This window comes from Xyrauchen texanus, chromosome 9 (assembly GCF_025860055.1).
Source record: "Xyrauchen texanus isolate HMW12.3.18 chromosome 9, RBS_HiC_50CHRs, whole genome shotgun sequence".
Taxonomy (NCBI): Eukaryota; Metazoa; Chordata; class Actinopteri; order Cypriniformes; family Catostomidae; genus Xyrauchen; species Xyrauchen texanus.
Window position 1 is genome coordinate 6,975,434 of NC_068284.1, and position 26,565 is coordinate 7,001,998.

The window sequence follows — 26,565 nt, forward strand, 5'->3', positions numbered from 1 at the left end:
ATGAGAATTGGCGAGTGGAATTTGTATGCCACTCCCTCGGACATATAGGTATAAAAGGAGCTGGAAATCCCACTCTCATTCAGGTTTTGTGCTGAGGAGCCAAGACAAGGTCCCAGCCAATTCAGTGGCTAGTACAGTGTTATAACAAGATGGATACAACATCTCAGTCCCTCCATCAGGTAACGGAGATTACAACAATAACCAAGACTTTTCCCTTCTGTCACTCACTAGGGGTCCAGTTCAGGGTGTGGCGAACACAAATAAAATGAAACAAAGGATTACCTTCCGGCACTCCACCAGAGGATGGAGTGGTCTGGGTATCAGCTCAGTAGCAGACATCTCTCTCTCAGGGTTGTCCGTCTCATGGGCGCTTAGGAGGCTTCCGGGTCCTCGTGCCAGGCCGTGAGGCTCTACACTGGGGCCGAGAACTGGGCTCGGGCTGTGGTGGAGCCGCCTGGGCTTTCGCCGCCACAGGGGGACGCACTCGGTGAGCAGATGGGGTATGGGATCTTGAGCCGCGCCAGAGCAAGATGTGCTGTATAGCCTCCATCTGTTTCTTCACTGCCGTGAACTGCTGGGCAAAGTCCTCAATGGTGTCTCCGAATAGGCCAATCTGGGAGATGGGCGCTTTGAGAAATCAAACTTTGTCTGCGTCCCTCATCTCGACCCGATTCAGCCACAGGTGGCGCTCCTGGACCACCAAGGTGGATATCGCCTGCCCTATTGCTTGCGCCGTGACCTTTGCCACCCAGAGGGTGAGGATGTTTGCCGAAATCAGGACTATCCACATGCAGCTCTTTCATTACCTTGGCCTGGTGTACTTGCAGGAGGGCCATGGCATGCAGGACAGAGGCAGCCTGTCCAGCAGCACTGTAGGCTTTGGTCACCAGAGACAACATATTCCTACAGAGTGCCGGACGATCCCGCCATGTGGCAGTGTTTTGCGGGACGCCACTTACACAGGAAAAAGGAAAACACATGAGGGAAAACAAACTCAGGCAGACACACAGGAAAGATACAGGCAGACCCACCAGATCATGACACTTCCGAGCATCTGGCAACGGACTGCCTTTATGGTTGGAGACCAGAGATATCTAGTAGGAATATCCCAAATCTGACTTGAATAGAACGCAGCATTAAACAACCATGTTGGGAGATGTATCCCATGGAAAAGATGTCACTGTGTTTTAGAAGGGGCAAATTACAGCCAGCATCACTGAATTTCTTAATTTTTTATTTACTAAATCATATTGCAATCTATACAACAAAACTGTGTTTATATTCTTTACTTGTTTTCTTTGCTTTTGATTAATGTAATTCTATGACGGTGGTAGGTCTGATCACTGACAATGATGAAACAGCCAACAGAGAGGAGGTGAGAACAATGACTCACTGGTGTCAGGAGCACAACCTCTCCCTCAACGTCAGTAAAACCAAGGAGCTTGTTGTGGACTTCAGGAAGAAAGACGGAGAACACAGCCCCATCACCATCAATGGAGCACCGGTGCAGAGAGTCAGCAGTTTCAAGTTCCTCAGTGTCCACATTACTGAGGAAATCACATGGTCCGTCCACACTGAGGCAGTTGTGAAGAAGGCTCACCAGCGCCTCCTCTTCCTGAGACGGCTGAGGAAGTTTGGAATGAACCACCACATCCTCACACGGTTCTTCACCAGCACTGTAGAGAGCATCCTGACTGCCTGCATCACCGCCTGGTACGGCAATAGCACCGCCCACAACCGCAAAGCCCTGCAAAGGGTGGTCATCATCGGAGGTGCGCTTCCCTTCCTCCAGGACATCTATAACAGGCGGCGTGTGAAAAAAGCTTGGAGAGCTCATCAGAGACTCCAGCCACCAGAGTCATGGGCTGCTCTCACGGCTACCATCAGGCAGGCGGTATCGCAGCATCAGGACCCACACCAGCCGACTCCATGACAGCTTCTTCCCCCAAGCAATCAGACTTTTGGACTCTTGATCTCTCACGATCAATAATCAGCACTGCACTTTATTAATCTTACTATCTCACAATATAACTACTGTATATATTTTTTATATACTCTTATTTTTAATTTCTATTGTATGTGTATTCTATATTGTGTGTATTGTTTACTGTACATTGTATATTATTATTGTGTTGTGTAAGTATGTGTACATTTGATATGTAAATTGTGTTGTGTAAATATATTGTTTATTGTAATTGGTATATGTCTCGTCACTGTCATGACTGCTATGTTGCTCGGAACTGCACACAAGACTTTCACCTACTGTTGCACTTGTGTACTTGGTAGTGTGACAATAAAGTGATTTGATTCTTGAAAATCTGAACTCTACTAGATTAAATTAAGTAGGGTGAATGTGGACCAATCATGTATGTTCAACAACTGCACAGAAATAATTTTTTATTTGTTTTCAATTTACAGTGCTATGAAAAATTATTTGCCACTTCATGATTTCTTAAATTTTTGTGTATTGTTCATACAATTTTTTTTAGATCTTCATATAACATAAAACAAAGACAACCTTAGCAAACACAAAATACAGTTTTCAAATATATATATTTATTGAAGCAAAAAAGTTATCCAACACCTTTATTACCCATGTGAAAAACTAACTGCCCCCTTAACCTCAATAGCTGGTTGTACCACCTTTAGCAGCAACAACAACTGCAATCAAATGCTTCTGATAACTGGAGATCAGTCTTTCACAACGCTGTGGTGGAATTTTGGCCCGCTCTTCTTTGCAGAACTGCTTTTGTGAAGCCACATTGGAGGATTTTCAAGCATGAACCGTTTAAGGACCTACCACAGCATGTTAATCAGGTTCAAGTCAGGATTTTCACTACACCACTCCAAAACGTTAATTTCTTTTGAGCCATTCAGCGGTGGACTTACTCTTATGCTTCGGATCATTGTCTTGCTGCATAATCCAGTGGTAATTGTGCTTCAACTCACGGACTGATGGCTGGACGTTCCCCTTTAGGATTTTCTGGTAGAGAGCCCTCAATTATGTTTCCCTCAATTATTGCAAGTCTTCCTAACTTGAAGCAGCAAAGCAACCCCACACTCATGGGCAAACTGGGACAAAAAAATCGGGCATGGATTTTACATAGAAACTGGCCCAAAATATTGCTGTACTTTGCTGCATATTGCGGCCCATTCTGCATAATGCGGCGGACTGTTTACACTTATCGCAGCCCATTCCGCAGGACCACCGGGAAATAATTATGGCAGGGGAGCGCAGCTTAACACCACCCAGGATGGGACCTAAACTGGTGGTGATGGGGTAGAAGAGGTGAAACCAACAGAAGTATTCAACAATGAGAGACAGTTAAGCAGGTTTATGAAGTGGGGACTGTATTGTGATTGGATGAGATGCCTGCTAGAACTATTTTCCAGAATGCTTTGTGTGGGACTTGATTGGGAGAGTAACATTTTTTTAATTAAGTGTTGTATTATTTTTGAACAAGATGAGAAAAGGAGATTTAGAACTGATTCTGTTACGTTGTGCAACCATTGAGGTTAGGAGTGGAGCTTTTGCTTAACTACTTTTATAGTATATTTTAATATTCTAGTATGTTTTTATATATCATTCAATATTTTAGTATGTTTTTATATATCAAAATACTTATATGAGTTTCCAGGCCTTTGAGTGAGCCAGGAGAGAGCATATGAGGTTACTAAAAGTGTTGATACTGCAGAGAACACAAAGAATGGTATATAACCTTGAAAAACAAGTGTATTTCTTCAAAAACAAAAAGTGTTTCTGTTAATCAATAGTACACTGATGAGAATCCTTGGTGTGCTGGTATGTATCTTTTCAAAGATACTTTTAATCAGTTATATGAATGGTGTCTTGTTTTAATAAGCTAAATGTATTATAATTTTGCAGCTGGTGTTTTCTTTCAAATAACAATGTGTATGAACAAACAAGGCTGCCCATTGAGAGAATGTGCTGAAAATGCAGGAAAAAGATAAAAAGTATTTGATGGAGACATGGCTGTTTACGCAGATGTTTCTAGGAGTTGATGTACTCTGTCCATGAACTGTAACATGAGGTCAAGTTATGAGAGGCTACCAAAGATATATGTTTCTTTTTCTTTTTAATAGATAGACGAGGATCTCCCACCAATATTTAATTAACAAAGGACGTAGAACATATTGGTGGGAAAGAGACAAGGCAGTGACCTCATGCGTCAGAGACAGTGGGTAACAAGATAACAAAAAAGGTATATAACTGAGAACTTAGAAAAATGAGTCAGAACGGACAGCTGGCCGGTCTCATGTTTGTTGGTGTTCAATAAACTACAACTTTGGCATCTGGAACTCAAGACTCAAGAGTTTTCTTACAACTTAGAGAGATTCATCGCGATATTCCACGACACTTTTTACTCAAGTACTTAAAATTTAGCATGCTAACACATACCATTACCGAACTAGCATAACCTAATTTTGTAAATCAGAAATGGGACATAAAGCTATGAAAAAAAACTGAAGAAATGAATGACGTCAGAGACACTTTGAGGCTACTTAATTGGGTCATTTAAATTGTATTTAAACTATGGAAACTAATTATGTTTTCTGACAAAGAATTAATGAACTAAACCAAGAGGAAAAATTATGTCGATGTTACTTAATTGATTCATGTGGAATCGATGTACATGATTAAATCATGTAAATTGAAAGCATCTTTTTTACAGTTATTTCTGAGGCCTGGTGTGTATGTAGCATTTTTGTAAGTGTGTTACCCTGTCCTGTTTGCTATTATATTTCTATTGAATTTTCTTTATTTTATTTTACTAATTTTATTATTCTGTGTATCACGGTCTATTTTGTGTGTACTGGAAGAGACAAATGTCCTCGAGTCCATGAACAAACTTGGCAATAAAACATTTCTAATTCTTATTCCAATTATGATGGCATGTGAAAATGATTCTCTCTAGCATGAATTCCTATGTGGTTATCAAGGTTTCTTTTTAATTTGTAACTCATTCCACAGTGACAACATGTGAAAGGCTTTTCTCCAGTGTGAATTCCCATGTGGTTAGCAAGACTTTCTTTGTATTTGAAAGTTCTTCCGCACTGAGGGCATATGAAAGAGTTCACTCTTTTGTGCATTCTCATGTGGTTATTAAGGCTTAATTGGGATTTGAAACTCCTTCCACACTGATCGCATGAGAAAGACATCCCTCTTGCGTGAATTTCCATGTGACTACGAAATGACACTTCGCATTTGAAACTCATTTCACATGCACTGCATGCGTAAGGCGTCTCTGCTGTGTGAATTCTCGTGTGACGATCCAGGCGTTCTTTAATTGTGAAACTTTTCCCACACTGATGGCATGTGAAAGACTTATTTCTAATATGATTTGCTATGTGAAAATCATGGTCTTTTTTATTTTTGAAACTCATTCCACACTGACTGCATCTGAAAGGCTTTACCCCAGTGTGTATATTCATGTGTTTTTCAAAAGCTTGTTTACCTTTGCTGCATCTTCCACACTGGTGGCATGTGTAACGCTTCTCTCCAGTGTGAATACTCATGTGGATAACAAGACCTGATTTGTATTGGAAAGTCCTTCCACACTGAGGGCATACAAAAGAGTTCACACTCGAGTGAGATCTCATGTGCTTATTAAGGCTTACTTGGGATTCGAATCTATTTTCACACTGATCACAAGTGAAAGACGCCACTCTACAGTGAATTTCCACGTGTCTACGGAGTGACACTTCACATTTGAAACTCTTTTCACACTGACTGCATGTGTAAGGCTTCTCTGCTGTGTGAATTTTCATGTGTCTTTCAAGAGCTCGTTTACATTTGCAACTCTTTCCACACTGAATGCATGTGTAAGGGTTTTTTTCAGTGTGAATATTCATGTGAAGATTAAAGTTTCCTTTTGTTTTGAAACTCTTCCCACACTGAGAACAAGTGAAATATTCTTTGGATTTTGTTTCTTCAGTCTGTGAGCCACTAAAAGATTGATCACCAGTAATAACATCAACAGGCATCTGATACTGATGTTTCTCCTCTTCATTCAGATCTTGACTTTCCTCTTTCAACTCCATCAGGTCTAAAATAAAAATATGAAATTGTTAAAAATAAATTCAAGAACAATGAATAGTTAACTTATGATAAAATCACAAAATGATCATTTTCTCCCCAATGCGGTCTCAAATTTGAATAACATACATTCTTGAGCAGAACACAAATGAAGCTATTTTGATAGAGATATGATGTAATATATTCATACAATGTAAGTCAATGGGTCCAAAAATTTTAAGCTCCAAAAATGATACAAAGTATACTCAAGTAGTTTAATCTGCCAAGCGAGAGGAAGTTTAACTGAACTTCAAATCATGATTGTGTCAAGGAGTATAAAGATGTCATGATTTATAGGGAAAAGGAGTTACATTTTGGTCTGTTTCTCCCCCAAAACTGATTATACCACTCCAGAAGACATGGATTAAACCACTCAAGATATGATGCCTTTCTATGATGTTCTTTTCAGAGTTTGGGAGTTTTGTACCACACTGACATACATTGTCTGGATATCAACACATCATACATCAATGAAAATATCTTAATTTGTGTTCCACAGAAGAAAGTCATATAAGTTTGAGATGGCAAAGGGAGTGTAAAAGATGAGAGAATTATCATTTTTGGGTGAACTATTCCTTTATTAAAACTATCCCTTTAAAAATCCTTTATATTTTCATATGAAGTTTCATATTAAAAGGTAAAAAAGCTAAAAGATTAACTTGTATTAATATTGTTTGTGTGATATAAAAATTATGAACGTGACAACAATTTGAATGCCTTGGCAAAACTCAAAAGCCACATTGATAACTTTTGACAATTTAGGGTCTATAAGCAGGTCTATATCAACTGCGTATTGAGATGAAAGGCCTTGGCCTGTATAAAAAAAAATGCTAAAATGTGGAAATTTAGGAGTAACTCTTAAAAATGAGGGGCGTGTCACTCCCAACCCCCCGAGGAATGGACTCTACAAGACCCCCGAAGGTGTCCTGTGGTATCTGGCACCAAGAAATTAGCAGCAAATCCTTCAAGTCCTTTAAATTTCGAGGTGTATTCAATAGTACATTACCATATTAGCTTATTTTGGCCATGTTTTCAAATTAATATAGAGAACTGAAATTTCACTGGAATTGGTACAGACTTCTGAAATGTTGGTATCATGACAACACTAAGCAAATGTATGTGACATTATTTTTGTTATGGATTTCACAATGTGGATACTGGATTTGCCCTTTTCAGAGCACTCAATAAAATATTCTATTTATTTACATAGTGTTGGCATGGTATTTTGTAATAAAATCACAGTAACAACAGTTTCCATCTTCTGTTGAAAACATTTAACCCTCCTGTTGTGTTTACATTTGTGTGACAACTTTAATGTTTGGGGTCAAAATGACCAATCTTTTTATACAAAGAATTAGGATAAAACATGGCATTTGATATTGATATGTTTATTTTATATTTATAATGGCATGTCCGGTTTGCATAGGAAAATCACAATTGTGTTAACAAACAATACTTTGTGCTGTTTGATTAATATATTTTTTTATTTTTGTAAGAAAGGGCAAATTAATTCACTGTATATTTTGGAAAATTATGACATTAATAAAAAACAGATTTTACATATTTATTTGCAAAAAACAGCACAGATCCTCAAAAAGAAACCAGTGATATTAATGTCCACTGATACCCAATGTTCAGTCCTCCTCTGTGCTACTGTGCACATAATGTACAGATCTTTTGTAAATGTATGTTTAATGCATCTGAAAGCAATGCCTTTTAAATTATGGTTGTAAAATTAGTGGTTATTAGTGTAGGCCTACAGTGTTTGTAACAACATTATTATGTTGTTTTAACAAAAAGCTGTAATAATAATAACAATAATAATTTAATTAAAATGTGTATACCATTTTCTGAGGCACTATTGATAGTGTGTGGCATGTCAAACACAAATTCAGAATCCACTGCACAAAGTTTACCATGTACATGTTAAATGTTTATTGCATCTGAAAGAGTTTATAGGAAAAATAGAGTCATGTGTTTGAAAACACATTATTACTTGTTTTCTGCCTTTATATTATTAAAAGCTGTTGATATCAAGCATTCACAGTTTGTCAAATAGAGGTTTTCAGAGGCATGAAACATTGAAAGGGAACCAGAAACTCATAAAAGCTCTAATATAGAAAAACTCATGTTAGGGCATAAAGGTATAGGATACTTTTGTATAAGTTGACAATATCAATAATTTTATATTAATTAAAGCTGTACATTTTTCCAGGTTACCATAAAATAGGTTGTGGTCAAAATGTGTACAAGGATTTAAAAACTCTGAAACATGTGAAGTACATATTTATGTGTTTGTCTAATAAATCTAGGAAAAGTCTGAAAAGTTTTTCTAAAATGTTTATCATATTTTTAAGAGATTACAAAGATGTTGAGTCAGTTTGACCCCAAATATTTAAAGAAAAAGGGTTAAAGAAAAAAAAAAAGGCTGAAGCAATGATTTATAGTTAAAGAGTACTTAAATATTTATATTTTTTTTACACCAAAAATGATCGTGACATTTCAGAAGACATTAATTTTACCGCTGGAGTCGTATGGATGACGTTTATACTGACTGTCTGTGATTTTTGGAGATTCAAAGGTCTGATCAACATCCACTTGAATTTTAAGGACCTACTGATTATATTTCTCTTCAAATGTGTTCAGCGAAAGAAAGTCATCTATTGACATTTTGTTATTGTGACAACACAATTTTATACATATTTCATAAGTACAATTAATATATTTAGGAGTAAAACTTCTAATGATGAATCAAGAATAAATACAGACCTCTTTGTTCTTCAGTATCTTCAGTTTTTATTCCACGTGTTTGTGTAATACTGATGTCTTCACTCTCTTCTTTAATAAACTCCATCTTTACAGCAGTTTGTCACACAGATCTCAGTCGATTCATCTGGAGTTTTTTCCGTATCTAGAAACTTTTCTTCATTACATTGAAGATGTTGGAAAAATCAACAGAAAGAAAAAGAAATGTGAAGTTATTCTTTCTGTTTCTCATGTGGAAATGTGGAAAGCAGCACAGAAAACAACACAAACATGTTGCGGATTTTACAAGAACAACTATATGAACTTCACATAAGTTCGATTAAATTTGTAATAAAGTTTTAAACCAATTAAACTCTGAAACACACAAACCTTTCTGCAGTCAAACAACAACAAGAGAAGTCACGGCGCAGCCTTGATGACGTCACACGCACGCACACACGCGCGCGCGCACACACAGCTGTTCAGAGAAACAAAATAAAAGTCTAAAACCAGAAAAAGTATAATAATAATACTAATAATAATGATAATTATAATAAAGTTGCAAGTGTTAGTAGGCCATTTTCATTATTTGTTTAATATCTCTTGTGTAACAAACAATAACATAACCCATTTAGGTGCAAATTTAAGCGTTAGATCTATGGTATTATAATTATATCAATACATGTAAAGTCATATACTGTATATGTCCTCAGTTTTTATGCAGTTGTGTTAATGTTGTGCAATTGTGGACACAAAATCCATTACAGAGATTGTTTTCACAGGTTTTTATTTTGTTATTTAATTAGTATGTTTTAATACATATAAATATTTATTTAACGTTGTTTTCTTTATTACGTCATTAATATATCACATAATAGAGTTTAATTGTTTTGATTTTGAATTACTCAATTCATTTCAGTTAAAGGGTCAGAATGCTTCAAAACTGTCTTCTTGAATTCATAAATTTTAATAAATGATCATTTACAGTTCTCTTATTCCAAATATATTGTTTTATATTTTATCAGTTTTTCACAACACATTTAAAATTGTCACATGGCATTAATTGTAGTTTCCTACTGTTATCATTCCACAAAGCCATTTCCATGAAAAATGAGTTGCATGAACAATCAATCCTCTGTTCTCCTACCAGCCTTTCTTTAAAATGAGGGTGATCTCTGGAAAATTCTGGGGTGTGACAAGTCTAACAGTTCAGTGTTGTAATTGTAATCTACAGTCATATTCTGTCACTACATTCATTAACTCATATTAGACACATGTTTCTGCTTCATCTGTCATTTTATTATTTCACTGTTTTCACAAGTTACACAGAGCTATTCTGCCACTAAATGTTTAAGAATAACTTCTGAAAACAATTGAATAATATAATGAAATATGAAGAAATATCTAACTTTGATACTGATGCCATATTTTTTTACAGCACGTCACAAATGTTAAGTTGAAGCTTTCATAGAATTTAGAATTTAAAACCTTTAATTACAAGTTCTTAAAAGAAGTGAATGACTTTTAGTCATCAAAATCTTGTAATTACGGTAATTCAGACACCATAAATAATTTTTACTGTTATAGTAACAAAATCATTTTAAGAAGCTGAATATACTGTAGATATAGACCTGCAGAAGAATGTTGATATGTGTATTAAGACATAATGCTCAGTTATATCGAATATCATAATCCAAATTAAACTAACCAACCCAAAAAAAATTATCCCAGAAATGATTCAATTATGATTAAAAGAACCATTTAGTAGTAATAAGATGAAAAATCGGAAAAAGCACATCTCACTTTCAATGTGATTTGTAAAAGTAGAGCAAATAAATGCCATTACCAAGTGACCTTTCTCAGACCCTTTGACACTTTTCAGAAAACATTCCTTTCATACAAACATATGTGCATGTTAATAACACAAAATAGATTAGATACAGCACTTTGCTGATGTAAATATTATGAAATGTATTTACATTTCCCTTGTGCTAGTAGGGTATGACATTTTATGTTTTGTTTCTGTAGCCATAGTCCCAAAAATATTTAAGTCTTTACAAAACCCAAAAATTACCATAATGGTCCTTGGACTGTTCTATGCTTGAAGTCAGCTTTTTTCTTTTCAAATGCTTTATTGGAAAATGCAAAATATATCTGGGAGATTTCACTACAGAAGTCGCAGCAATGCAAAGGGTACATGACATTTAATACCTTTCTAAAACCATACAAATTATTGTGGCAGAATATAATTGACCAGTGCAACAGCCAGAGCAAACTCACTGTCTTATTGGAAAGTAGTTGTTAGACAACGCAGTGGAAAAGTTTAGAGGAGATTGATATATTGATATTTGTTAAACTTCAAGACTAAATGATAACTTCTATGCTTACCCCCTCCCATCTCTCTTTCTGTCCTGTGCTCAGTCCACTGTATCTTTTTTGTATTTATAAAACCAGCTAAATCTGGTTTTACTGGGATGAGTGGAAAATTATGGAAGAAGGGACTTTGAGGACAGGGGGGTATAAATAGGCCATGTGTTTTCTGTGCGAGTTAGGTCTTGTTCCTATTGCGAGGTAGCTGTCGCGATATTTTTGTGAACAAACCTCTTTTAAAAGAATAAACTATCTTTTAAAATATAATTTGGATCCCGATGTCTCTTATCTTGATGCATATTTGTTTAATTATTGTTTTGCCACAACATGGGCAATCTAAATTTAGGAGAAAAATAAATAAATAAATTTGCACTCACACGAAAATACTTCAGGACACTCAGCCCTTGGTCTTGTTTGATTTGTCTAATTTCATGTTTATATCCACATTTTTAAGATTAGGCATAATATCTACCTACTGTATATTACACATCACAACTGATTTGGTAGCAAGGTGTAGGATATTTGGTACTGATGAATTTAGACGGGAACCGTTAAAGTGCCCTCATTCTCACACCATTATATGTAAGGGAATTTAGGGTCTAGAAGTATGTGAGCTATGAACTAAATTAAACTGTCCTTATATTACATTATTATGTAATCAAATATATAATGGAATTAGTCACGTTTGACAACCATTATAAATTAGATACATGACAAATAACTAGATTACTTATTTGAATAAAATTCTCCACCATTAAAATTGTAATACAACGTCTCGTTGTATCCACCCACAATTTCTACTGTAAGGAATTAGCTTTAATAAGTGAATTATGATTTATTAACTTATTGGAGTGATATTATTTTCATGGCTTATTGAAAATAATATCACACATATTTAGGTACAGCTTTGAAGCTAAATCTTTTAGAAACAGGGATGAGATTATTTATCAAAATATACCACAGTCAATCATCTTTGAATACAGACAAACTTTATTGCTATTCTAAACATAAAATCTAATCTATATATACACATGAGACAGGTTGGTGAGAAGAGTGACAGAATGTTAAATAGTGAAACAGTGAAAATGAACTTTATGGAGTCTGTTGACAATGCCTTACAGAGGTACATCAGGTTATAATCATTAATTTGTCAGTTATACATGTTACCACAGTTCAAAGCGATTGACAGAATTTATACAATTAGGTATTGTATAAATCTGGGATTTAAATGCATTCTGTACATTTTATAATGTTAAATCGGTAAAGTACTGTGACTTTGTGTAGAATGTTCCTGGATTAAGATGAAATGTGTAGTTTTAAAATCATGCAAATCTGATGGTCTTTTGGACACCTTTCAAGGAAAAGTCTGCTTTAACTCTGTGTGGAAGTTCAGAAGGACATCTCTTCAGTCCATTTTTGATGGACCATCCTGACCAATGACCCTTTTCGCTTTAACCCTCTGGGGTCGGCAAACGCGCCGGCGCGTTTTGCTGTTTTTTTTCCACATAGCAGCAACATAGACTTAAAATACTCCGTCATTTATGGTCATATAAATAAAATCAATACATGATTATAAACTATAGAGGGTCTTCTTTTTTGTGTACACTCATATTAACATCAAAACCTTGTGTTTTTTTTAAATAAATAAAATAAAAAGGTTGAGCTTTCAGCAGTCTCTGTGTTCACGATCATATTTCAGAAACACGTCACTAAAATGAACTTAAACTCCGTGAATTCTTCTCACACAAACATGAAACATATGTCTAAAGAAAGCTTAAAATGTCTACTTTTAAATAAAACAATTCAAATTTAAAACAAATATTCTCCTGCAATGTAATCTGTATGAAACAAAGCGATGTACGGTTTTCCTGGCTCAGCTTCATTATCTCTAATGTGATCCCACCCACCAGCAGAGCGCGCCATTCATACGCTAATGTAATGAGACGATCAAGGGAAAAGTACACGCCCCCGACTGCGGGATTTGATGTAAACAAACACAACTAAACTTTTCTGCGTGCTTGTAAACTCCTGGATGTAAGATGAGTTAACAAGAAGAGTGGGACTCCGATGAACATTTGTATTTTGAAGAGAGATTTGATCAAGCAGAGGATACAATTTCGGACGAGTAAGTAAATTAGTTTTCATTAGCTGACATTCTATTTATATACAGATTTTACTAGCGGGGCTGTTTCCAGACAGGACTCAAAGTATTGACATTTGAAATATGTCCTAATAGGCAAGTTTTAGTTACATGTAAATGTTGTTATTTACATTGTATGCTATATGATATAAATATGATATGTAATATTATATAAAAATAATATGAATGTTAGATTATATTTTAACATGTTAATGCTGCCTCGTTATCATCAACAAAGCTTGTGCTTGCAAATATGTCTTCAGGTGTAAATGAGTAAAATGCACTTTAAATATGCCCATATTAGAAATTCAGCATATTATAATGATTTCTGAAGTAAAATGAGTTCACACAATGTTTTTAACTGTATTTTGGATCAAATAAATCCAGTCTTTGTGAGCAGAAGAGCCTTCTGTTAACGGTAGTGTAGGTCTAAAATTAAGTAGTTTTATGTAAAGAAAATATATAGTCAGATTACTTATTTTAACTTAAAACTTGATTTTGATCATTAAGTCTCCTCACATTCATTCTCTATCCCTCATTGATAGGCCCAGAGGAGTGGTCTTTGTGTCCTCAGGTGTGAATCACATCAATATTCATGATCGTTCACGCCTCCTCGCATATTGCCATTCAGCTCTAAAATTGTCACACAAAAGTTAAATGACTATATTGTTTTGTATGAATGAGTGATCAGGATGATTTTCACATCATTTTGTATCAAAAACTCTAGGCTACAAGATCCAGTTCTCAAAAGTCTTGTGGACAAATGTTTAGTATGTGTTATATGGCCTTATTTCAGTGACTTAAAATTGTTGTTTTTGCAAAAACCACGCATAAATGTTATTTTCTCATAAATACAAACATGTACACACATGTTGCTCACATATTATTGTAGCCCAGTTTGTACTGAATACAGTGTTATCAGACTTTAGCCATTAATATGTTTTTAAGCAACTGAAAAAAGCACAAATGTCAAGGCATGTCAAAACTTCTCCAGGGCCCAAAACACCCTCAGACCCCAGAGGGTTAAATTAGGATGTTTAGAGTGTCTTGACTATTTTATTGTCAAAAGACTGGCCTTCAGTAGGAAGTTGATGCTTGGTCTGTTAATTTATGATGTTGAGGAATTCCAGTATTAAAAAGGTTGGGTTTTTCCTAGATTCAAATCATATTATACTACAGCAAGGTCTGCTGTCTCAGGAATTCAAACATTTATAATATCCAGTCAACAATCAAATCTACCTCAGAGTCTTTTGGCATAATACAACCAGCCAAGCAGTGAGTGATGTTGCATGCTACATAAATAGGTTTACAACTAGTATGTTTGCAGAAGTCATCTATCCTGACTCCTCCATCACATCAAAACCGACCTATGCCAAGGGAATGACAAGAAGACTCAGCGGTCAACATCAACAATGGAAATACAATTACATCCCTGCCATACAGTTTCCAAATGTTTATTGTTTGTGTTCATTAGTTCCGTGCATTTATAGCCCTCATTTCCCCATGTCTGTGTCTTACATTGTTTGGGTATTCTTTTGTTACATTTGGTGAGATCTTATTTAGTTTTTTTAGTTTTTCCAGGCCTATATATTCAAATGTTTACTAATTCGACCATTCTTTCTTTTGGGGGAATGACTGCTGAGCAACTGCTGTGACACAGCTGGAACCATGACTCATACAGATGAGATTTTTGACTACAAGTTTGGTATTTTCGTAAAAGTACATAAAATAAAAGGTTCCATAGTTTTAAAAGCACTATACTAAATTGTAAACAAAATAAAAATGGTTTGTAGTGCATGTGTAGTGCACCCAATTTTTTCCCCAATCTGTACTTGCATTACATATTTATTATTCTGCTGTAAAATGAAATGAAAATCATCTGTGTTAACATTGTCAATTGCTTCCCTGTCTTTATCTCAGAATTCCATCCCGAAGTTATCAGAACCTGCCAGTCCCAGCTTTGAGTCCAGCCTCATGCACCACTACTACAAAGCTATGACCACTAACCAGCCAATGAGGAACACTTTGAGGACCACTGCCCGCATCATCTTCACCAAGAATAAACTTCTACCAACTGCAGATGGTAGTTGTCAATGTCAGTGTCAGTGTCAAACAGCAAATGACACTTCACCAACCACTGCATCTCTTAAGTCCATTTTTGATGGACTCCAAAGACTCTTAATAGTTACCCTTACAGTTTTAAAACATTACTAACAAATTGCAAAAATGCATCACATAAGCCACATTAAAACCACCTGCCTAATATTGTGTTGGTCCCCCTCGTGCCGCCAAAACAGTGCCAACCCGCATCTCATCCCAGCACTATTCTTCTCAGCACAATTGTACAGAGTGGTTATCTGAGTTACCGTAGACTTTGTCAGTTCTAACCAGTCTGGCCATTCTCTGTTGACCTCTCTCTTCAACAAGGCATTTCCATACACAGAACTGCCACTCACTGGATGTTTTTTGTTTTGGGCACCATTCGGTGTAAATTCAAGAGAATGTTGTGTGTGAAAATCCTGGGAGATCAGCAGATACAGAAATACTCAAACCCATCTGGCACCAACAATCATGCCACGGTCCAAATCAATGAGATCACATTTTCCCCCATTCTGATGGTTGATGTGAATTAACTGAAGCTCCTGACCCGCATATGCATGATTTTATACAATGCACTGCTGCCACATGATTGGCTGGTTAGATAATCACATGGATGATTGTTTGAGGCAAATTAATTGGGTAATATGAAAATATTGTTCCTCCATTATGTTAAAAATAAGTGTAGAAATTGTGTTTTCTGTCAAAAGAACTTATTCTCTAAACCAAGAGGAATAATCTATTTTGGGTTTGGGTGTACTGGAAGCTTCTGTCACTGAAGACACATTCCTTGAGTCTGTGAGACAACTTGGCAATAAAGCTCCTTCTGGTTCTGATTCTGAGGGCACATGAAAGCGTTTCTCAATAGCGTGAATTCCAATGTGGTAATTAAAGTCTCTTTTTAATTTGAAACTCTCTCCACAGTGAGGGCATGTGAAGGGCTTTTCTCCAGTGTGATTTCTCATGTGGACTGTAAGGCTTCCATTCGTTGTGAAACTCTTTGCACAATGATGACACATGAAAGGCTTCTCTCTGGTGTGAATTCTCACGTGGCCATTTAGGCTTCCTTTTTTTGTGAAACTCTTTCCACATTGATGGCAGGTAAAAGGCTTCTCTCCAGTGTGAATTCTCATGTGGACATTTAGGTTTCCTTTTTTTGTGAAACTCTTTCCACATTGATGGCAGGTTAAGTGCCCTTCTCTAGTGTTATGTCCCAAGTGATGATACAAACTTTTTTTCATTGTGTAACTCTTTCCACACTGATAGCATACATAAAACTCCACTCCAGTTTGAATACTTGTGTGTTTTTCAAGACCTCTTACACCTTTGCAACTCTTTCCGCACTGATTGCATATGAAAGATTTCATTCTAGCATGAATTTCCATGTGTGTAAGGAGGTATATTTTGCAATTGAAACTCATTTCACACTGATTGCATGTGTAAGGAGGCTTTTCAGCGTGAATTCTCATGTGAGAATTCAAGCTTTCCTGACACGTGTAATGCTTTCCACACTGAGAACAAGTGAAAGATTTTTTGGATTTTGTTTCTTCAGTCTGTGAGCCACTAAAAGATTGATCACCAGTAATAACATCAACAGGCATCTGATACTGATGTTTCTCCTCTTCATTCAGATCTTGACTTTCTTCTTTCAACTCCATCAGGTCTAAAGTAAAAAATATTAAATTGTTAAAAATAAATTCAAGAGCAATTAAAGAAATAGTTAAACTTATGAAAAAAAAAGTCTCCCCCTTATGCATCTCAAACTAGAATGACTTTTGTTCTTCAGAGGCACACTAAAGATATTTTAATGGAGATATGAAGTGAATATATCCATAAAATTGAAGTCAAGGGGTTCAACACCATTAAGCTCCAAAAAGGACATAAAGGCACCGTAATAGAGCTGCAACTAACGATTATTTTGATAATCGATTAATCTAACGATTGTAAGAACGATTATGTGACTATTCTGCGATTATTGCAAAGATGAATCATTAGCTCTTAACCAATTATTCAGCTTGTGTCCCGACTTAAAAGGTTGTATTAAACATGCTTATTAACAATAAAGAGGACAAAAATCATCTTTTAAAAATACCTCTAAATGACATTCACTGAATTAACGGGGGGAAAAATACTTTTTCTTAAGTTTAATTCAGTAAAGAAATTCACTGCAACAAAGTCCTATTGTTACCAAGTATTTCTCTTGTTTTCCATTTAAAATGGTCTAAAAAACTAAATACATTTACTTGAGAAGCAACACATAAGATATTTAAACTTGCTTTAAGAGAATGTCTCTTAAATATAAGTGCATACGTGTATATACACACTCACCTAAAGGATTATTAGGAACACCTGTTCAATTTCTCATTAATGCAATTATCTAATCAACCAATCACATGGCAGTTGCTTCAATGCATTTAGGGGTGTGGTCCTGGTCAAGACAATCTCCTGAACTCCAAACTGAATGTCAGAATGGGAAAGAAAGGTGATTTAAGCAATTTTGAGCGTGGCATGGTTGTTGGTGTCTGAGTATTTCACAATCTGCTCAGTTACTGGGATTTTCACGCACAACCATTTCTAGGGTTTACAATGTATGGTGTGAAAAAGGAAAAACATCCAGTATGTGGCAGTCCTGTGGGCGAAAATGCCTTGTTGATGCTAGAGGTCAGAAGAGAATGGGCCGACTGATTCAAGCTGATAGAAGAGCAACTTTGCCTGAAATAACCACTCGTTACAACCGAGGTATGCAGCAAAGCATTTGTGAAGCCACAACACGCACAACCTTGAGGCGGATGGGCTACAACAGCAGAAGACCCCACCGGGTACCACTCATCTCCACTACAAATAGGAAAAAGAGGCTACAATTTGCAAGAGCTCACCAAAATTGGACAGTTGAAGACTGGAAAAATGTTGCCTGGTCTGATGAGTCTCGATTTCTGTTGAGACATTCAGATGGTAGAGTCAGAATTTGGCGTAAACAGAATGAGAACATGGATCCATCATGCCTTGTTACCACTGTGCAGGCTGGTGGTGGTGGTGTAATGGTGTGGGGATGTTTTCTTGGCACACTTTAGGCCCCTTAGTGCCAATTGGGCATCGTTTAAATGCCACAACCTACCTGAGCATTGTTTCTGACCATGTCCATCCCTTTATGGCCACCATGTACCCATCCTCTGATGGCTACTTCCAGCAGGATAATGCACCATGTCACAAAGCTCGAATCATTTCAAATTGGTTTCTTGAACATGACAATGAGTTCACTGTACTAAAATGGCCCCCACAGTCACCAGATCTCAACCCAATAGAGCATCTTTGGGATGTGGTGGAACAGGAGCTCAGTGGCCTGGATGTGCATCCCACAAATCTCCATCAACTGCAAGATGCTATCCTATCAATATGGGCCAACATTTCTAAAGAATGCTTTCAGCACCTTGTTGAATCAATGCCATGTAGAATTAAGGCAGTTCTGAAGGCGAAAGGGGGTCAAACACGGTATTAGTATGGTGTTCCTAATAATCCTTTAGGTGAGTGTAAGTATATACGTGTATTTTTTCATTTCTGCGAGTGCAGCAAAGACAAAATGTACTTAAATTCAACATCTATTCTCTAAAAGCAAGTCTAAATATCTTATATGTTGCTTCTAAGGTGAATGCATGTCAAGTGAGAAGTAATTGTGCTTTAAATCATAATCGTGCCAAGGACTACAGATGTCAAGATTTATAGTAAAAACACCCCACACTGATTATAAGACCCAAGTTATTCACATGTCTTCAGAAGACATGGATTAAACCACTCTAGTAATATGAATTACTTTTATGAAACTTTATCTTTAGAGCTTGGAAGTTTTAGACCTTGTTGACTTAAATTATATGGATATTAAACATCTTACATCAATTACATTTTTTAAGTCGACTAATCATTTCAGCCCTATCGTCAAGCTCCAAAAATGACATAAAAGATCCATAAAAACACCATTAAAGCAGTTCATATGACTCATGCATTTTATTCACTTGAAGCCACTTGAAGACGTGCGATAGCTCTGTGAATCACAAAAGGCTGTGTTTAATAAGTAAATTTATAGTATGCGCAGCATACTATATAAATATATATTATAATATATAATACTATAAATATATAGTAGTGCCTCTAGATGATGCAGGCCAATTTTCGTGAAAATCGGACAAACGGCCTAGGACGAGTTTGAAAAAGTAGGTATATCAGAAAATTCAAAATGGACGACATCCAAAATGGCCGACATAGGCTATTTTTCACATCGTTGGACTCACTATACTCTACCGAATCTAATGAGACCAATTTGACGATTTTATGACAAAATGTTCAGAAGTTATAAGAAAAAAGGTCTCGTGACCACTAGGGGCAGTGCGCTAAAACACTGCAGGTAACCTCAGGGCCTAATGCTGATGACACTTACCAAGTTTCTTTCCAATCCCTCAAAGCATTGTGGAGATACAGCCTCAAGTTAAATTTTGCGCATTCATCATCTAATTTATTGAAGCGCCATTTGAAAACGGTATGGTTTATCAAAATTCTACAAATAACTTTGTGTCATAAGTGCCTCTAGATGATGCAGGCCAATTTTCATGCAAATCGGACAAATGGCCTAGGACGAGTTAGAAAAGTTTTTTTTTCAGAAAATTCAAAATAGAGGAAAAATTTACATGACATATTCAGTCTAATTATATTGAGCCAAGGAATCAGAGGTAAAAAGATTTAAATTTCTAGAACTCACGGTTCAAAAGTTATTAATATAAATGCAAGTGCAAATTTGGGCAGTTGGTGGCGCTAGATAGTTTGAGGTAGAAATGCCAATTTTGCTGTGGTAACAGATCAGACTGTTCTCTATCTGTGTGCCAAATTTTCTAACTTTACCGGTTCTATGGGCTGCCATAGACTCAATAGTGGAATAATAATAATAATAATAATAATAATAATCAAAACTAATGAAAACAATAGGGGTATTTTACCCCTTCGGGGTTTGTCCCCTAATAATAATACAATTCAAATGTGTATACCTTTATCTGTGGCACTATTGATAGTGTGTTGCATGTCAAACACAAATTCAGAATAGTCCCTTGCACAAAGTTTACATTATGTTAAATGTTTATAAAAACATTTTGCATCTGAAACCGATGCCTTTAGAGTAATGCGTTTGAAAACGCATTACTTGTGTTCTGCCTTTTGATATCAAGCATTCACAATTAGTCAAAAAGAGGTTTTCAGAGGCATGAAACACTGAAAGGGAACCAAAAGCTCCTAAAAGCTCTCTAATAGAGAAAAAACGTCTCGGTTACGTATGTAACCTCGGGAATGAGATATTGCATTGCTACGCATAAGGGGGTGCCTTCATACACAACCTAGTTGAAACCTCTCTACAATAACGCCAATATTATAATATTGGCTATGGCGTTGAGCCCCGCCTGTTTGGGCATGAAACTGTCTGCTCTAAAAACTGGTGCACAGACACCATTTCCTCAGAATTTCTGACTGAGAACAAGGAGCGCATAGCTCGTGCCTCAAGAACTCTGAGTCTTGTAGTGCAGCTAGCTTTCGCAATGTCTCGTTCCCTTATGACTCCGTACACTTGACATTGAGTAGCTATGCATTTGGGGAACAGAATCCCATCACGCCGCAAACATAATTTCAAAAATAAATAGCAAGTGCTCTAAACTGAGAGGACTTGTGAAAAGAGAGACATTACGTCAAGGTTGTAAAACCTTGCAAATGTGTTTGGAAAGAACCATTCTGCTGCAAAACATATGACTTTTAAGGACACCATTTATCCATGCCCATGAGGAGGCCATGCCTCTAGTTGAGTGTGCTTTAACACCAATTGGGCAAGTCTTACCCTGTGACTCATAAGCCAGGACAATTGCATGGACAATCCAGTGAGAGAGCCTTTGCTTGGAGATGGACATTCCTTTTGTGCATCCTCCATAGCATATAAAGAGCTGATCAGATAGTCTGAACTGGAAAGTATGCCCAACATATGCATGTAGTGCCCACACAGGGCATAACAATGCAATGATTGTTCCTCATCTGAATTAAATGGAGCAGGCAAGAAGGCCTGAAGGTGAACCACCACCTGTGCTTTGATGGGCATGGTTAGCACCTTGGGTAACATAGCCTTTCCTGGGTTTGACAGAGGCTCTTGAAAGACCGGGCCAAATTCCAGACATGAATTGTCGACTGATAGTGAATGCAGGTCAACGACCCGTTTTTCTGAGTCCAGAGCCAGCAGTAGTGTGGTCTTAATAAAGAGCATACGCAAATCAACAAAGTCCAAATGCTCGAAGTGGGGCCCTGCGAGAGCTTTTTGGACTAAAGTTAAGTTCCAAGTTGGGACTGTAGCCAGCCGAGGTGGGTTTAATCATCTTGCTCCTTTAAGGAACTTTATGATTAAATCATGCTTGCCTATAGAGGCACCGGCTTCATGTGCGTGATATGCAGATATAGTTGCCACATACACTTTGAACGTTGACAGTGTGAGTTCTGTGTCTAATCGCTGTTAGAATTTCATGTATGGGGCAGTTTGCTGGGTCCTTGCCATGTAAGAGACACCAATCAGTGAACACCTTCCATTTTAGTGCGTAGAGACTTCTCATGGACGGTGCTCTGGCTTGTAAAATGGTGTTCATGACTGAACACGTCAGTTCTGGTGTGTGTAGTGCACCCAGTTCATGGGCCACACATGCAGGTTCCACAGCTGCGGCTGCCAGATTGCACCGCACGCCTGAGAGGATATCCCTCCTTAGTGGTATTTCCCATGGTGAGCAAGCTGTACAGCATCTCCATCATTTCCGGAAACCATGGCAGGTGGGGCCATTTCGGCGCAACTAATAGAACTGATTCCTTGTCCTATCGGACTTTGTATAAGACAGAGAGAGTAAGGCATACCGGGGGAAATGTATATTTGCATTTCGCTGGCCATTTGTGTGCCATTGCATCCGCTCCCAGTGGGGGAATTCTCCACTGAGGCAAATAGATCAATTTTTGTTTTGCTGAATATTTCCCAAATCCTCATTACAGTTTGAGGATGAAGTCTCCATTCGCCCGGTATAACCCCTTAGCGTGACAGTAGGCCCGCACCGTAATTCAGGAGGCCTGGGACATAAGTCACTCTCAGGGTGAGATGATGCTCGCTCCATAGGAGGAGGTGACATGTCAGTCTCAACAGTGGCGGTGAATAAATTGCGCCTTGGCTGTTTATTTATGCCACAACTGGCATGTTGACTGAGCAAACCAGGACATGACAGCTCGCTATTTCTGACTGGAAGCATTTAAGGCTAGAATTACAGCCAATAGCTCTAAGCGGTTGATGTGCCACGCCATCCTCGCACCTGTCCAGGTGCCGAAAGTCAGGCGTCCATTGCACACCGCCCCTCAACATGTGTTGGAAGCATCCATGGTCACCACTTTCCGCCAGACAACTTGGGACTTCGAGTACCAGAGGGGCCAGTGGGTATTCTCCACTGAGGCAAATAGATCGGTCAGAATGCCACAACGCTTTGAGGGATTGGGACCGAAATTGCTAAGTGTCATCTGCATTAGGCCCTGAGGTTTGCGTTTTGGCGCACTGCCCCCTACTTGTCACGAGAAAAAAGCTAATTTTTGCTTATAACTTCTGAACAATTTGTCATAAAATCATCAAACTGGTCTTATTACATTCAGTGGGGCATAGCGAGACCAACGATATGAAAAATCCCTATGTCGGCCATTTTGGACATCGTCCATTTTGAATTTTCTGAAAAACCTAATTTTTCTGAACTTGTCGGCCTGCATCGACCAGGACATGACAGTTTGATATTTCTGACTGAAAGCTTTTAAGTCTAGGAATACAGCCCATAGCTTTAGACGCTGAGTGACAACTTGTCCCAGCAAGACACCTCAATGGTAAAACGCAAGAGCTGTCCATGGTGCTAAAGCAGCTATACAGTGGTGGGCACCCGGTGCTTCAGCCTGCACTAAAGATGTCTCATGTGTAAGAGACCTAACAGAATCCGCCGCCGCCACAAATCCCAATGCATTCTGAAACAGTTTCAGTGGATTCAGTGATTCCGGCAGTAACAGCCAATCATCGAGGTTGTTCAAGATGCATATGCCACTCAGTCTCAGAGGGGCGAGAACCACATCAATGCACTTTGTGAATGAGCAAGAACAAAAGACAGTCCGAAGGGCAGGACTTTGAATTGATATGCTGTTCCCTCAAATGCAAATCTCAAAAAAATCCTGTGATGTCGTACAATTTGGATATGAAAGTGTTAATCCTTCAGATCTATCGACACAAACTAAACATGTGATAAGATCCATTTCTGAGTAAACAATTTAAATGTCTTAGATCCAGGATTGGCCGAAGCCCGCAGTCTTTCTTTGGAACAAGAAAATAACAGCTGTAAAACCCTTTTTGTACTTGACAATTTGGCACAATCTCTATTGCGTTTTTCACAATGTATTTCGGCTCGTAACAAGGGCGCGTCTTCGGAAGAAACTGTGGAAGACAGAACGGCAATGAAATGGGGTGGCCACTGTGCAAAATTAGATAGTATAACCATGTTCGATCGTTTTTGCACCCATTCTGAAATACCCGTTAGGGCTCGCCACGCATTTGCATAATGGGACAGGGAGCAATTTGGTTTGCTCACTGTATGACATGATGCGACGCTCACTGTAGGGAAGCGGTTACGCATAATGTGTGTGCTTTGAAGAGGAAAAAAGGGCTCTATATTGAGAATGTGTGAGCATCTCGTGCATTTGCAATGAATGCTGTATTCTTTTTTGCACTTATTGCATTATTTATTGCATTTATTTGAGTGCAAGACAATATTCCTTTCCCGACAAACAGTAGTGGAGAGATGGGGAACAGTGTTTTGTGTTTCCAATCAGGCCTTTTTTGGAGCAGACCCGGAGGGAACCGCGTGCTCTGCTTCCGCTTCAAAGGGTTGTGCCTGTCAGGAGCGCTTTTGATGCACGTGCTGATACACAGGTGCCAGCGAGGCAGCAGATGTGGGGCTTTTGGTCGGGCGCTGGCTCGAAACAGAGCGAGGGCGAACCGGCTGTGATATACTCCATTTGGGCATGAAGTGGCTCATAGCCTATGACTGATGCTGAATCACAATGTAACGCTCAGCAAACTTATTCACAGAGCCACCAAAAAGTCCGGCTGGAGACACTGGAGCATCCAAAAGAAAGGCTTTTTCCTTATCACTCATTTCTGTGAGGGTCAGCCATATACGTCGATCCAGAACTGCCAGGTTGACCATGGACTTGCCAATGGCCTGCCCAGTGACTTTTGTGGTATGCAACGCTAAATCTGTTGCGGTGCGGAGCTCTTTGAATATCTCTGGATCGAAGCAGTGCTCAGTCCATTTGCCTGAGGAGCTTGGCTTGAAAAACGACATTGTGTGGAATGCTGATCCAGCTTGTTCTGCTGCTGAGTAAGCTTTTCCCACCAGTGCGGATGTTTGTCGACACGCTTTGGATGGATGTACCTGTTACTCGCTGGGCAGAGGTGTGCCGTTACGCCTCCTCCACAAGGGGTAATTGGGCATAACCGTTTTCTTCCCCGTGATCCACATGAAAGAGAATGGCGTATGAAAGGGAACTGCACAAGTGCGCCATATATGGTTGAGCGCCAGGACTTGGATAGTTTGTTATGAACTTTAGGGAAGAACTGGGCAGATTTGCGGGACACTGCCGTTTGACGGCATCCGGACTGCTGGAACCATTCATCGAGGTGAGACTGTTAAGGTTTCTCTGGGGGAGACCATTCAGAGTGATTGCCTGCCTAAGCACACGGAGCATCTCCCTGTCAGTGGCGCGTGAACGTTCCTCGCCCTCGCTGGGGGGAGGGGCAGCAGCATCATCCACTGACCACTCGCCTGAACTATCCCTTGTGTTTCCACTGGACTTTTGGGAGTGCAAAAAGTCACTCCATGTAATATATTATTTACACTGAAATTTAATGAATGAATGAAAGGCTAAATGAGTGTGTTAAAATATTTTTTTGTATCAAGAAACATGAACTTTTGCTGGTATCATTTTGATATCGTGAACACAATTTTATACATACATTTCACAAGTACAATTAATATATTTAGGAGTAAAACTTCTAATGATGAAACCAGAATAAATACAAACCTCTTTGTTCTTCAGTTTTTATTCCACATGTTTGTGTAATACTGATGTCTTCACTCTCTTCTTTAATAAACTCCATCTTTACAGCAGTTTGTCACACAGATCTCAGTCGTTTCATCTGGAGTTTTTTCCGTATCTAGAAACTTTTCTTCATTACATTGAAGATGTTGGAAAAATCAACAGAAAGAAAAATAAATGTGAAGTTATTCTTTCTGTTTCTCATGTGGAAATGTGTAAAGCAACACAGAAAATAACACAATCTCTCTTTTACGAGAGAACAACTATATGAACTTCACATAAAATATTACGATGAAATTTGTATTCGGTAATAATGTTTTAAACCCATTAAACTCTGAAACACACAGACCTTTTTGCAGTTAAACAACAACAAGAGAAGTTACGGCGCAGCCCTGATGACGTCACACACACACACACACACACACACACACACACACACACACACACACACAGCGGTTCGGAGAAACAGAATAAAAGTCCTGTCCAGAGAAGTTCTGACCAAAACCAGAAAATTAACATAATAATAATAATAATAATAATTCATTCCCAGGTAGCAAACTGACTCCGGAACGGATCTTCCACGGAGGTATCACAAGCTCCGGAACGGAGTCCACTTGCACAGCGCAACGAATCCGGAACAGATAAGGATTGCGGATCCAGACTAGATCCGCGGCAGACCCTACCCGTATCCGCTGATAAAGCAGCTCACCAGCCGCGGATCCGATCTGGACCCGTGCATTTCGGTCTGAAAACATTTCAGATCCCTCATTCAAAACTAGTAATCTGGCCAAAACTACAGAAATGTTTCAAATCTAATGTTTTTTATATAGACTAAAAGCTTGAATAGTTATTAATGTGTCTGCCTTCATTAATATTAATAAAACATGAAATCATTCAACATTTGAAAATCATAATTTTTAGCCAGTAACAATAAAACTATAAAAAAAAT

At 38.0% G+C, this 26,565-nt stretch overlaps 3 protein-coding genes across 4 annotated transcripts in view; all 3 read right to left on the reverse strand.

Moving 5' to 3' along the window:
• LOC127649569 (gastrula zinc finger protein XlCGF57.1-like) overlaps positions 1-26,565 on the reverse strand; it is a 112,340-nt gene that overhangs the window by 71,409 nt on the left and 14,366 nt on the right. The window lies entirely within an intron of this gene.
• Positions 4,119-9,284, reverse strand: LOC127649571 (gastrula zinc finger protein XlCGF57.1-like). Of its 2 annotated transcripts, none has more exons than XM_052134744.1 (3): positions 9,233-9,284; positions 8,867-9,020; positions 4,119-6,068 (listed from the first exon to the last, which is right to left on the reverse strand). In XM_052134744.1, the coding sequence occupies exons 2-3, from the start codon at positions 8,949-8,951 to the stop codon at positions 4,906-4,908; spliced, it is 1,248 nt and encodes a 415-aa protein (XP_051990704.1). In that variant the 5' UTR covers positions 8,952-9,020; positions 9,233-9,284; the 3' UTR covers positions 4,119-4,905. The 2 variants fall into 2 exon arrangements, with proteins under 2 accessions (XP_051990704.1, XP_051990705.1); XM_052134745.1 differs by having other exon boundaries at positions 8,867-9,015; positions 9,233-9,267.
• Positions 12,214-26,018, reverse strand: LOC127649575 (gastrula zinc finger protein XlCGF8.2DB-like). Its single transcript, XM_052134752.1, has 3 exons — positions 25,966-26,018; positions 25,602-25,746; positions 12,214-17,112 (listed from the first exon to the last, which is right to left on the reverse strand). Exons 2-3 carry the CDS (start codon positions 25,675-25,677, stop codon positions 16,163-16,165), a joined length of 1,026 nt encoding a protein of 341 aa, XP_051990712.1. The 5' UTR covers positions 25,678-25,746; positions 25,966-26,018; the 3' UTR covers positions 12,214-16,162.